Source organism: Branchiostoma lanceolatum, chromosome 4 (assembly GCF_035083965.1).
Source record: "Branchiostoma lanceolatum isolate klBraLanc5 chromosome 4, klBraLanc5.hap2, whole genome shotgun sequence".
Classification (NCBI taxonomy): Eukaryota; Metazoa; Chordata; class Leptocardii; order Amphioxiformes; family Branchiostomatidae; genus Branchiostoma; species Branchiostoma lanceolatum.
In genome coordinates, this window is record NC_089725.1 from 4,810,876 (window position 1) to 4,824,121 (window position 13,246).

The 13,246-nt window shown below is 42.7% G+C and overlaps 1 protein-coding gene across 1 annotated transcript; it reads right to left on the bottom strand.

Moving 5' to 3' along the window:
* Positions 1 to 3,635: 3,635 nt before the first annotated feature.
* LOC136432093 (uncharacterized) lies at positions 3,636 to 10,942 on the bottom strand. Its single transcript, XM_066423112.1, has 6 exons — positions 10,653 to 10,942; positions 8,476 to 8,650; positions 7,846 to 7,873; positions 6,534 to 6,743; positions 6,090 to 6,199; positions 3,636 to 4,341 (listed from the first exon to the last, which is right to left on the bottom strand). The coding sequence occupies exons 2-6, from the start codon at positions 8,623 to 8,625 to the stop codon at positions 4,213 to 4,215; spliced, it is 627 nt and encodes a 208-aa protein (XP_066279209.1). The 5' UTR covers positions 8,626 to 8,650; positions 10,653 to 10,942; the 3' UTR covers positions 3,636 to 4,212.
* Between the last annotated feature and the right edge of the window lie 2,304 nt (positions 10,943 to 13,246).

Sequence of the window (13,246 nt, forward strand, 5' to 3'; positions counted from 1 at the left end):
GGGATTTCTACACGAAAATAAGTCCGTCAGTAGTCGCGGATTTGTTGTAGTCACCTCTGACAGGGATGTATTTTATCTGACATAATCACTACCGACAACTATACTTACATACTTTTCTGGTACTGAAAAAAAACAGGCACTCAACTGTTTAAAGTGTATTGAACGGACAGGCGTGACGATAAACGTAAACTAGTTTGAATTGGCCCTTTCGCACAGCTCTTATTCCATTTTTTTGCCAGGGAATTGATGGGATAAGGGGTTGGCGCCGGTAACTATCAAAACAATACACTAGTAAGAGTTTTTAGCTATCTCTTACAGTAAATCGATGGGATAAGGGGGTGCTACCCCAACAATACACTGGTAGGTGATTATACAACCTCTTATTAGTAAAATAATGGGATAAGGTGGTGCTATCCCAACAATACAGTAGTAAGAATTTAGATTTCTCTTATAGTAAATCGATGGGATAAGGGGGTGCTATCCCAACAATACACTAGTAAGAGATTTCTCTTATAGTGAATCGATGGGATAAGGGGGTGCTATCCCAACAATACACTAGTAAGAGCTATTTAGATGTCGCTTATAGTGAATCGATGGGGTAAGGGGGTGCTATCCCAACAATACACTAGTAAGAGATGTCTCTTATAGTGAATCGATGGGATAAGGGAGTGCTATCCCAACAATACACTAGTAAGTGTTATTTAGATGTCTCTTATAGTGAATCGATGGGATAAGGGGGTGCTATCCCAACAATACACTAGTAAGAGATGTCTCTTATAGTGAATCGATGGGATAAGGGAGTGCTATCCCAACAATACACTAGTAAGTGTTATTTAGATGTCTCTTATAGTGAATCGATGGGATAAGGGGGTGCTATCCCAACAATACACTAGTAAGAGATTTCTCTTATAGTGAATCGATGGGATAAGGGGGTGCTATCCCAACAATACACTAGTAAGTGTTATTTAGATGTCTCTTATAGTGAATCGATGGGATAAGGGGGTGCTATCCCAACAATACACTAGTAAGAGTTATTTAGATGTCTCTCATAGTGAATCGATGGGATAAGGGAGTGCTATCCCAACAATACACTAGTAAGAGTTATTTAGATGTCTCTCATAGTGAAGGGATATAGTGAGTCGATGGGATAAGGGGGTGCTATCCCAACAATACACTAGTAAGAGATGTCTCTTATAGTGAATCGATGGGATAAGGGGGTGCTATCCCAACAATACACTAATAAGAGTTATTTAGATGTCTCTTATAGTGAAGGGATATAGTGAATCGATGGGATAAGGGGGTGCTATCCCAACAATACACTAATAAGAGTTTTTTTTCAATGGATTTTATAGTAAATTGATGGGATTACAACATCAAATAAGAGTTATCCCAACTTTTCAATGCTATCCCGTTTTCTAACAGGAATTATTTTCAGAACTAAATAATAGGAATAAATAATCAATTTTCTTTCCAGGCTTTGAAAGAGAATAACTTAACACCTCAATCAGGGAACCCACGTAATTAGTGGATGTTCGTTAATCGAGAACTAGACAGGTCCCAAGAAAGAGTAAAACGCATTGTAACAACCCAAAGGGGCGGGTATGCCGCTCCCGGGATTAGAACCCGCGCCAATCCCGATCTGCACGGCTTGGGAATTCAACACGCTAACCACTAGGCTAAAAAGTCCGGACCAGTTAGACTGGTCAGTTAGTGGAGGTTGATCCCCACTGTTACACTACTCCCCCTTTTCTTTCAAGACTCGTCCCGAGTCTCCGAGTTCGACATCCCTGTGTGATCTGATCGTTACTCACAGGGTCGGTGTGGGAACCACTGTAAAAACCCAAAGAGGCGAGTACGCCGCTCTCGGGATTAGAACCCGCGCCAATCCCGATCTGCGCGGCTTGGGAATTCAACACGCTAACCACTAGGCTAAAAGGTCCGGACCAGTTAGACTGGTCAGTTAGTGGAGGTTGATCCCCACTGTTACAGCATCACCACCGTGAGGGTAAACAAGAACACGAAGTGGCTGATGAAGCTCGGAACCAGCACTTCTCCGAGGCGTGTTGCCCCGGCAAGGATTTGTACTCTTTCCCCGATCAACTTCCGGACAAAGCAGTGCATAAACCCTACCAAAGCAAGTTGTCCAGACGACCGTCCTACAAGGACTCTAAAGTAGTGTGCAGGGGACTTCCGCTCCTGTCGTTAATCATCCATTCAATGTACGAGCAGGGAATAACACCAAGATTCTGGGAGGCAGCAAATGTTGTCCCAGTCAAGGTGGAGCAGCCAACCTGACTGACATGATGCCTGTGTCCCTCCTCCCTGTTCTAGCCAAGCTGCTGGAAAGGTAATCTCCAAGCAGATCTATAGGTTGCGAAGACCGTATCAAACTGGCAGAAGAAGTATGTTTTGCAACCTAAAATCTCCGATAACTCAAACAGGGCGGAGCATTTCTATTGCTATACAAGCTCCTTCTTCCAGTTGGATACGGTCTTCGCAATCCATTGCGCCTGCTTGGAGGCTACTGGAAAGGTTCATCCTCGAAAGACTCTTACCCTCTATTACACTGGTCATCACCAACTATAGTATACTTACCTAAAGGGCTCTTCCACTGTCATCATCAGGATGGTCCACACGTGGCTGACAGCCCGTGACTCAAGAGACGAAAGGAAAGAGACAGTCGCAGCGAACCACTTCAAAGCCATGCTGACGAATGATCATCCACCGTCTTCATAGCCGTACACATTCTATAATTCTATGATAGGACTCTAAATATGTGACACGTGTAGTTGAAAAAGAGGGGAATATTGGCAGATACTAATCAGGCAAATGAATATTTGAATAATTCATGATAATGTGTACTACAATTCAATAATTAGTAAAATGATGGGAATATAGCACTTGTGGCATTAGGAAGTTAAGGAAAGCTGAAAATTATCAGACATAAATAATGCAACTTAGGGCCTATTTGACGTAATTCAGTAGGGACTGCTTTAATAGCCTAATTTGCTACGATAAGACTGTCATACTTCAGACAACCTGCGTTATTTGTGAAGGGAATATGATCAATTGATAAAACACATGCAAAGAGGACATTATTTGCGTTATCATTGATGACCATTCATGATATGTCAATCGAAATGGTTAGCATCATTTGTCGAAGGTATGAGTTCGTGGAACTCTAGAGTTAATGTTAAGATAACACTTTCATACACGGGGCATTTTCGATCAAGAATGGAAATATCATCGACGAAGGAGGGTAGTGAGGTCCATTGCAGTGCCGACAGGGTGGGAGAATCCATTCTGCTCGTTATAGGGGGTATTGAAGTGGTTTTTGACCTCCTATGAAAATTAAATAAATATCGATCGGGAGAACATTTGACCTTGCACAATAACTTAAGCACAAGAAAATAAGGAATGGAACTCCTTCTTTTATTAAACCTCTTTTTTAGTTAATCAACGTTGTTCTTATATACTAGTACTAGCCATGACAGCCGCTTCATAAAACACATGCTTAGTTCACAATTCGTCATATAAAACACTCCAGGTAAAGTACAATAAACCTCAACCGTACCTGGAGACTAGAATACATCGAATGACATCACAGTAAGATAAGCTGCAGGCATTGTGGTGTCAGCTTTCCAAAGATGTTTTCAGATTGGCAATTTTGGCACTTTGGAAGTGATTGAAAGCGACCGCGATTTAACGTTTAGAAAAAAATAGTTTCTACCACTTTTCTCTAAACGTTAAATCGCGGTCGCTTTCAATCACTTCCAAAGTGCCAAAATTGCCAATCTGAAAACATCTTTGGAAAGCTAACACCTTCCACCATCTCACTGGCGAGTTTGTTTTGTCAGATGTAGCCTTTAAAGCAAGTTAGAAAGGGATTTGTCGGGAAATGGCTGATGCGAATCTGAGTTTCAATGCGATTCACGTGCTTTGATTGGTCGGGGTGAAGATAGGCTAGCCTCTACCAGGCTCCGTCCTATCGTTGGGAAAATAGTAGAAATCAGCCGCGGTACTTCGCTATCCAGGGTAGGTCCGCTATACAGTAAGGTTCCATTTCGATGGACGTGGATGGCAGATTGGACCCTCTCTCTGTAGCTAACTCCCTTGGCACACTATTCACTCTATTAGGCCAATTTCTACTATTTTTCCAGCCATCCCGCGGAGCCTGGTAGAGGCTAAAGATAGGCCTCGTCTTCATCACATTTACATATACGGTACAACCGCTTTGCAGGTGGTGTGCACCTGGTTACCGTGCTGCTTGAAGAGCGGCAGTCCCACGGTGAACGTGTCATCAACTAGGTCTGGATTCGGCATCTTCAACAGGACCTGTATCTATAGAGGAGAAAACAACACAAACATCAACTTTCTGTGGTGATGCTGTTTGCTGTTAGGTGTAAGAAATGGCATTGGTAAATATATAACGCCACAGCAAGTAAATTCTGATTTTGAAATGAAAAACAAGAATTTTGTACCCTTTTGCAATGGTCAAATATACCAAAAACGGGGCAATATGTTTGAAACGTCTGTCAGTTCCATTGCAAAAACGTTTCAAGATGCCATAGAAAGGCATTTGCACATGTGGGAATGGTGATTTCGAAGTGAGCAGAGCCAGCATTATTTAGTCACAATCAGTCGGCCGCGTGACTCATCAGGAGACTCCAGTGCCCAGTGTACAGGAAACCTTGTCTCTGCGTTCTTGATGTACTATACAAACCCGAATCTAAATTTAAAATGATGATAATGTTGAAATCAGTTTTAGTTACTGTTCCATTGAATAGGATACAAGACTTCCTGGTTGCAACACCATGTTTTATCGCTTCAATTCTTCTTACATGCTTTATGGTAGTCAAGTTTGAAAATGTGGATATCTTGTTTTTTTTGCCCGCCTTGTTTTATTTCGCAGTCTGCAGAGGATGTCATCCATAAAATTTACTTGCTGTGGCCTAAACCATTTGACAGTCAATGAAGCACAGTATTCTAAGGAGAAGGTTTGAGGCCCCTGGCAAAAGACAATGGCTTGGGACCTTAAACTTTGACCTTAGACCACAATGTATCACGACTACACATACGCACTGGGAACTGCGAAGGGGCTTTTTAGCACATATTTACTCTTCAAGCAGCGGAGGGTGTACCGTCACACACCATGCCTGTCACGTTCTATGCTTTCCCAGGCACAGAACGTGACACAGCCCGACCGTCACAGACTGTGCCCGGAAGTGCTGTCAATCACTGTGACCGACGGGGCAGTGATGCGTTTCCATATAAGGCAGCGTGTTTTTGTTTACCGCAGTACCCCCACCCCCCCGTCATCTTTGTTTTTTTGGGGCACTGAGGTAAGGAGGAACAGCGTAATTCTCGCTCTGTAAAGTAATTGAATAACTTAGACCTAGAATTGAAGTGGCACAAAAAGACAGTGTCTATAACAGATGCTAAAAAAAAACAATTTGTAAGACTAAATATATTCTATCCAGGGAAACCAGATCTAGACTAGGATCGAGCCACTTGTCGATTACTTCGACGTCCCGAGGCAGTCAGCTCGCCCGATCTAAATCAATGCTACGGGAAGTTGTAGCCCCGGGCACTGTCCAGGCACGGTTCATGACAGTGCCGGAGTGTCACAAACTGTGCTTTTGCCCCAGGCACGGTTTGTGACACTCAGGCACTGTCACAATCCGTGCCTGGGCACCAAACGTGACAAAGCACCAAACGTGACGCAACAGAGGGGTTCTGGCTAGTTCTAAACCACTGGGGTTTATAGAGACAAAAAAAACACACAAAAAACATGACAAAGTAAAAAGCCCGACAAAAACGCCTCAAAACACGTCAAAACCCAGCCGGAAGCACTCCTCTGCTCGGAGAGATACACATGTTTGTATACCCTCCGCGACTGTACTTTAATGACTGACTTATAATCATGTAATTTCAAATATACTGATTTAGTGATTGGGACATAAAAGGACTTCTAGGTTTCTTAAACTCGAACTCAAACTCGAAATACTGCTGATCGAAGTAGTGGTACCAGAACGAGCTCAGCAGAGATGCATCCCTTTACGATCCAATATCATATCTGATGAGCATACCTTTCTCTCCGACACAACCTTCCAGAGCTTGGCGCCACCTTGTTCCATGACTGCAAGCCCTGCAATGGCTTCTTCTTTCCATATCTCAAACAGCTCTTCTTGTGTCAAGCCTAGGAGAGAATGCCGTAACGAATGTCGAATAAGGATACATTACGGAGACAATCTTTTGTTTTCAAAAATAATACTCTTGTGTATTTCCAAAAGAAGATGCGATGATCTTTTTCTTGATTGACAACATGAAAAGGGGAAAGATTAAAAAGACTAAAACAGAGAAAGTTGTCAGGATACTCTAGGTTGTTGAAAAGGAAGCTCACGCGCTAGGTTGGTCAGATCATGCTCTTTTAAGTCGTGATGAGGAAGGGTTTAGGAAGGTCTATGTCATTGTAAAAATACATTTCTTGAGCTGAAGAATTAGATTATGATAAAAGAAAGTAGCCCTGGTACCTTTGTATTCCACTTCCACGGTTACCCAATAGAATTGCCCTGGAGAAGAAGCCCATTCCACATTTTGTTGAACCGTCGTTTCCACTCCCAGAACTTCCTTCGCAAATGCTTCGTAGGGCCGGAGCGGAGTGCATCGGACCTGTACCAGCTGGCTGGAGCACGGGACGGCCAGGGCAGATTCGAGCTCCGCGGCGTCGCTGGCTTGGACAACTTTAATGCAAAACAAAATGCCATAATCAGCGGTTACTCTCCCAACCCGAGGTGTATATTAAGCCTGGTCGGTTCATCGTGTGATGGTACAAAAGTTGTTGTTTCTAGGAGTCTTGATGCATGCGGGAATTCTTATAAAAAATCCATCTGTCTACTGAAATCAACCAAACCATGTAGGATTCAAAACGTGGATCACTTTATTTACCACTGTCTTCAAAAAAGAAGTCAACTTCAACCATAGTCAACCATAGTTCACAGTAGACTAGATAAGAATTTCGATTTCCATGTATCTCCATGTTTGTCTGCAATTAGCCTTTGAGTATGAACTTGCCATAATGTTATTACTATTTATTACATTTCATGCAAACCATGGCTGTCAATTAGCCAGTGGTATTTCGGCCATATAATCAATATCATATGCGGGATCCTGAATTGTCAATCATCTCTGGTTATGTGATAATACACTAGTCCTATGAAAATTAATGTTCTGCTGCCGATTACCGTCCCGAAAAGCTATGATCAATAAGTAGGAATTCTCGCTTTTTTAGATTTTGGTCGGAGTGATCCAACAAATAGAATTTGTAAAACTTGAATGCATCAAAACAATCAGTACATTTGTGCCAAATACCAGTACAGTACTAGTGGGGCGTACAATTTACATTCTTTTTGGTGTAGAGGGTCTGAAGAATCGTACATCGGAGGACTTGCAGACATTTCCAATGGAACAATCTAACTACATATTGGCATATGACCACCAATGCATTGTAAATATAGGACAATGCATAACAAAATGCCTAGACGTTGGAAAGTTAACCAGAGGTATACAGTGTCATCATATATATATCAGAGACCTTTGAAGAGTAGTACTAGTTTCCAATAATTGTTACCATAATTAGATATAAGGATATTGAAAAATAAAGTTATTTGTTATCAGTTTTTAACGGACATTTCACGCAAAGTACAATTCACGCTACGATCCGAGATCGGAGAAACGTACAGAAATACAGAAAGACAAAGAGTATATCGAGAGAGCGCGACTCTATGTTATTTAATATGGTAGAAAATATATGATAAACAAATATAATAGATGTTAGATTCTTACCTGCAATAAGCTTAGCTTCTGCCAGAACCTGAGAAAGAAATAAAGATGTTTTTGTAATCACAAAACTTTCCGATAAATTTAGAAGAAAATACAATATATCTATCAAATATATATGTGTGAGCTCTTTGCACCTGACTGGATCACACTCCTAGTGTGCACCTCGACGCTAACTGATAAGTGTGCAAAAGATATGGCTTGGTCGAATCACGCTTCTAGCAGCCTTCTATGCCTGGTCACTAGGGCTGTTGACATGAAACCTAAAGGTTCTGGGTTCGAGTCTCTAGTAGACTACCCTGGGAGACCTGACACCGTATATCGGCGCGCCACCAAGCACCGCACGCGCGCCTAAACTTTCCCGGCCCACCCTCCCGCTGCCCCCGAAGACCGACCCCGCCCCACTCTCAGCTGTAAACTCAAGCTCCGCTAGCCGTATTCGGCGGGGTCGGTCTTCTGGGGCAGCGGGAGGGTGGGCCGAGAAAGCTTAGGCGCTCGTGCGGTGCTTGGTGGCGTGTCTGGTCTCCCAGGGTACTAGTAGTAGGCTACAGTGTTGAGTCCACGGGAAAGACACAGCTATTCGTATACACCAAATTCATCAGAACCGAAACGTTTAAGAGAGAGTTAGGTTCTTACCTTAAAGAGGAACAGAACTCTTCCGTTCTTCACCCTTTTAGTGGCCTGGGCTACTGCGTTGACCGTGCTTGTGACCAGCTCGTTGAGTGGGTTCTGCTCAGACGCAGTGAAGGTGAACTCCAGGAAGTACTGGGGAGTTGTGGTACTCATAGTGGCGCTGGGTTTGTTACCAACTCTACAAAACAAACAACCGGACATGTATATTTAATCAAGGCCGAATGGCCCAGAAAACAACAACAACAACAACAGTGCAATAGTCTAAGAGAGTTACTTTGTTCGTCTTACTTTCAGGAGATCGGGGGTTCAAAACTCGACCATGTCATATCAAAGACCTAAACACGACAAATACTGCTTTCTCAGCTTAGCACTTAGCACGTATAGGATAACAATGGGCCATCCACATAGAGCGACGTTCTATGGCACTGCAGCGGAATCTTCTCGTGTTCTTGACATACTATAACGCATATAATAACAATAACTAAAGTTCCAAGACCCCATACCTTCGCCGACTGAAGTAAACCTTTTCGAGTGGCATATCATAAATGTTTTCAATCTATTATGCAAATAAGGACCTAATTTGCCGCTAGGGGGCCAAAACCTACACAACTAACTCTTTCTTCCAAGAGCTATCTGTCACTTAAAGATCATGACCATAGCATGTCTAGAACATGAGATATAAAACCTGGAAGTTCTGCTGCAGTACCATAGCAAACCACTAGGGGACTCAAAATCTAATCACACGTGTACACACACGAACGTTAACGAAAATATAACCTTCTTGGCAAAGATAATTATGAGTGGTAGGTAGCTCCGGGGACAGAGTAAGTTGTGTAGGTTTGGGCTCCCTAGCGGATTTTTTTGAACTGCATGTGCCGATTTTTGTGTGGCATACTCTTCAACATTCACCATTTAGGGTACTGCAATACTGTGCGCAGTCAACACGAAAATAGTGTCTGAAATACCCTGCACGGCAACGCTACACAGTCCCAGTCCTCTGGTACAAATTCCTGACTAACTTTATACCGAATGCCGTTATATATATCCCGCCGTGTTGAGAGCACCGGTACGTCGGCACCGCGCCATGAAAATAGCTGAATAGGGTTATGTTTGATTGGTACATCGTACGGTTTTGTGAATATTTCAAGCGGATCCTTTCCCGCTGCACGCCTCGCTGCGGCTACTCAAAAGTTAAAGCGACACGATAAGCGAAACGTGACCCTTCCTTTTTGTATGGCCTGGTAGTGCAGTGCAGCTCTGAACCACTGCTTGTGTTTTCAGCCATGCAAGTCGGTTCCCCGCTACTCGACAAGTGTGTTCTAAAGCCCATATCTCACTGGATCCACAGCACATTGGTGGCGTTGTTGCGTCATAAACTAGATTTGTGTTACCCTTGACTTTATAAATGGAATATCATGCAAAACGTTCAAGTATAACTCAAAAGACAAAACACACAAAGCCTAAAATTCGTTGAGCAAGCTGTTAAATCGCTCAATCGCAGTGAGGTCGCGAACCCGCCCAAGTTACCCACATACACAGGCTAGATTTCTCTCCAACGGACGATCGATATGTAAAATAATGGGCTAAAGCCATATGTTTGTTAATGCCTAGGCAAAACCCAATGGCTTTTAGGGTAAACGGGTTGTAACATGGCAAAAAGACGTTCAGAGTGTCTTTGAAAGCTCGGGACCGAAGAAGAATATACGAATTGACCCCCCCTCCCCCCGAAACCCTTTCCCATCTTGTTTCTCTTTTTTTTTTAGGGTGGGGTGTAGCTTACTGTAACGTAGTTATAGAAGATTTATAGACACAACAAAAAGTACAGTGACTTTCACCCGGTCAACTATAAACTACAAAATAACTATTAAGATTCTACTTACTATCATAAACAATACAGACTAGCACAAGTGTCTTCATAAATTCTGGTGCTCAGCTAAACGTGTCAGTATCTCTTCTAATAACAAAGCAATATCTTACTAGTATGTATTTATGCATCTTTGCATTATCGGGATAGCCCGCCGCAGGCAAAAGCGGACTCTCAGCTCACCACATCTTTGGCATAATTTTAGACTACACCCTTTTCCATATCTCTCATCCTAAACCAAACACGCACTCTGGTAACAAATAGCAGATAAATAGCAACTAGCCATAAGACACCAAGACAAGTACTTTATGTTTACCACAACAGGTAGCTGTCCCAGCGAAATCTTCTTGTCTCTGTGATTTTTAACCGGAGTAGGGATGAAATGCTGACGGGTTGTATAGCTCTTTCCAGGGCTTTCTGTCCGATTTATCAGCGTCTATTTGACTCCTTGTGTCTGAGAATGACTAAGCATTCCCAGTCTTGTAAGGGAATTTCACGCATGGTTTAGCGCGAGTCGCAGTCTTGTTAGCTTTGGTTCGCTCAAGCAGTCGCTGCATTTTTGAGGACTAAAGCTAAGAAGGCTGGCAACACAAGGACGGGACTGCTGAGTCATTCCCTCGATGCTCTCACTCGGATATCTAACTGGATCACGCCAGTGTGTGAAAGAAATTCGTCAACTGGCGCGAACATGCGACAATTGGCTCCAATTTGTGGCTCAAAATGGTGATTTTTTCACTCACATGTGTTGCATGTTTGAAGCTCCGCTGCAGTACGATGATAAGCCGCTAGGTGGCCTAAAATCTAATAATTCTGAGGTCTCATGAAGAACGACATAATAAAGACCATGCAGTAGCGACCTCTAGCGACTGAACTTTACAGTGCAGCAACATTAACCTTCGGGCCTAAGCGTTGTGTAAGGAATGGGTCAGGGAAAGGAGATGGGGGGATGATAAATTACAAGAATACCACAAAAATAAGGCAACATTTGTGAACAAAGGCATGATAGTTCCCTCCCATTGATATCTCCTGTGAAAAATAAAACCCCCAACTTTTTGGACTAGAACTAAAAACGTACCTCTACTTTGGGAATTCCATCCTACGACTAAGATAAAAAAAATTAAAAAAAAAACGAGAAAGGCTGTCAAATCGATGTTTCGCTAGCTAAAGCTATGTCTGTTGGCCCTTGAAACTAGACAGTGACAATATGCGGTCTCCCACAAGCTCTGTCCCCATTGCAAGCCACTAAAAACAAGGCCTTCTCCATGGTAGACTGAGCAGTTAATCAGTACCATTCTCATATCCTCGCTGAACAAATTGACCTTGTGTAACTAAGACAGGGAATAAATATTGTGGCGTTTACAGCGTTAATCATTGATATTTGTTTTTTCATTGAGTCATTCGACCAAACGACCGATGGTATCAGTCATTGACATTCGTTAGTCAACAAGACATTCGACCAAATCCAGGTTCTTCATTTTGCAAACTTGAACACAGGCGAATATACACAGCACCCAAAATACTTGTTCGTATACTGTATTGAAGTCCGCATGAGATGCGTATAAACTTTTTGTTGTTGTTTTAATAGGTAAAGTTTGGGTCCAAACGTTTGGGTTCTATAACCAGGCTGCCCAACGATGCGTTAAAGTTGAAAACAACTTCTTCCCTACAAATTTATCTAAAGCAAGTAGGTTAAAAAACCTCCTCAGGTTTAAAGCAAGAAAATGTTCATATGCAAGTTAATGCAACTCATGCGCCGCACTTCAACATACGCACAAGTGTGAGGGGGCACTAACCTTCTAGGTGTAGGTACAATGGAAATCTTTACTGAAACGTGATCTTAGTGACGCGGTTCAACTGGTTTCCTGACCTCCCCGACCAATCAAATCACGTGAATCGCATTGAAACTCAGATTCGTATCAGCCATTTCCCGACAAATTCCTTTCTAAGTTGCGTTAAGGACTAAATCTGACAAAATAAACTAACCAGTGAGATGCTGGAAGGCGTCAGCTTTCCATAGATGTTTTCAGATTGGCAATTTTGGCACTTTGGAAGTAATAGCAAGTGACCGCGATTTAACGTTTAAAGAAAAGTAGTAGAAACAAGAGTCTTAGGACCCAAAATCTCCATGAATCTTTGTTTTTCTATTAAACCAGTTCCCCCCATTCTATATCGCTCAATGGTATGACCCACACTGGCCGGGCAAGGGGAGAAGTGGCTATAGATAGCTACTGACCTAGATAAGAGACCAACAGATGGTGCGACCTCAAAGCCCACAATAGAGTAGATATTCCTCATTACTTATGCAAATTCAGTCCAAATTTGCATAATTACCCCTTCAGTTTGTACATCTCTGTCCAACCTAACTGCATATCAAATAACATGAAAATCTGTCGCTCCTTTCTTCAGTTATTCTCCTTGCAAAATATTTACAAACACGCCATTGCAGTTCCAGTGACACATACCAGGGGGCCCAAAATCGACCTTGACCTTTCTCCTCCCAGCACCTACCCACATACCAAATATCATTTTAATCCATCCACACGTTCTTCAGTTATGCTGATTTTAAGCGCCCGGTGACACATACATACACACACGGTGACACAAACATACACACACGCGCACACACACGCAAACACACTAACTTCGCATGATTTGCACTTCAGTGTGTACATCTCTGTCCAACCTACCTGCGTACCAAATAACATGAAAATCTGTTGTTCCTCTCTCCAGTTATACCCCTTTAGAACATTTTTACAAATAGGCCATTGCAGTTCCAGGGACACAAACCAGGGGGCGCAAAATCGACCTTGACCATTCTCCTCCCAGCGCATACCCGCATACCAAATATCATTACAATCCATCTACACGTTCTACAGTTATGCTGACTTGAAGCATCCGACGACACCCATG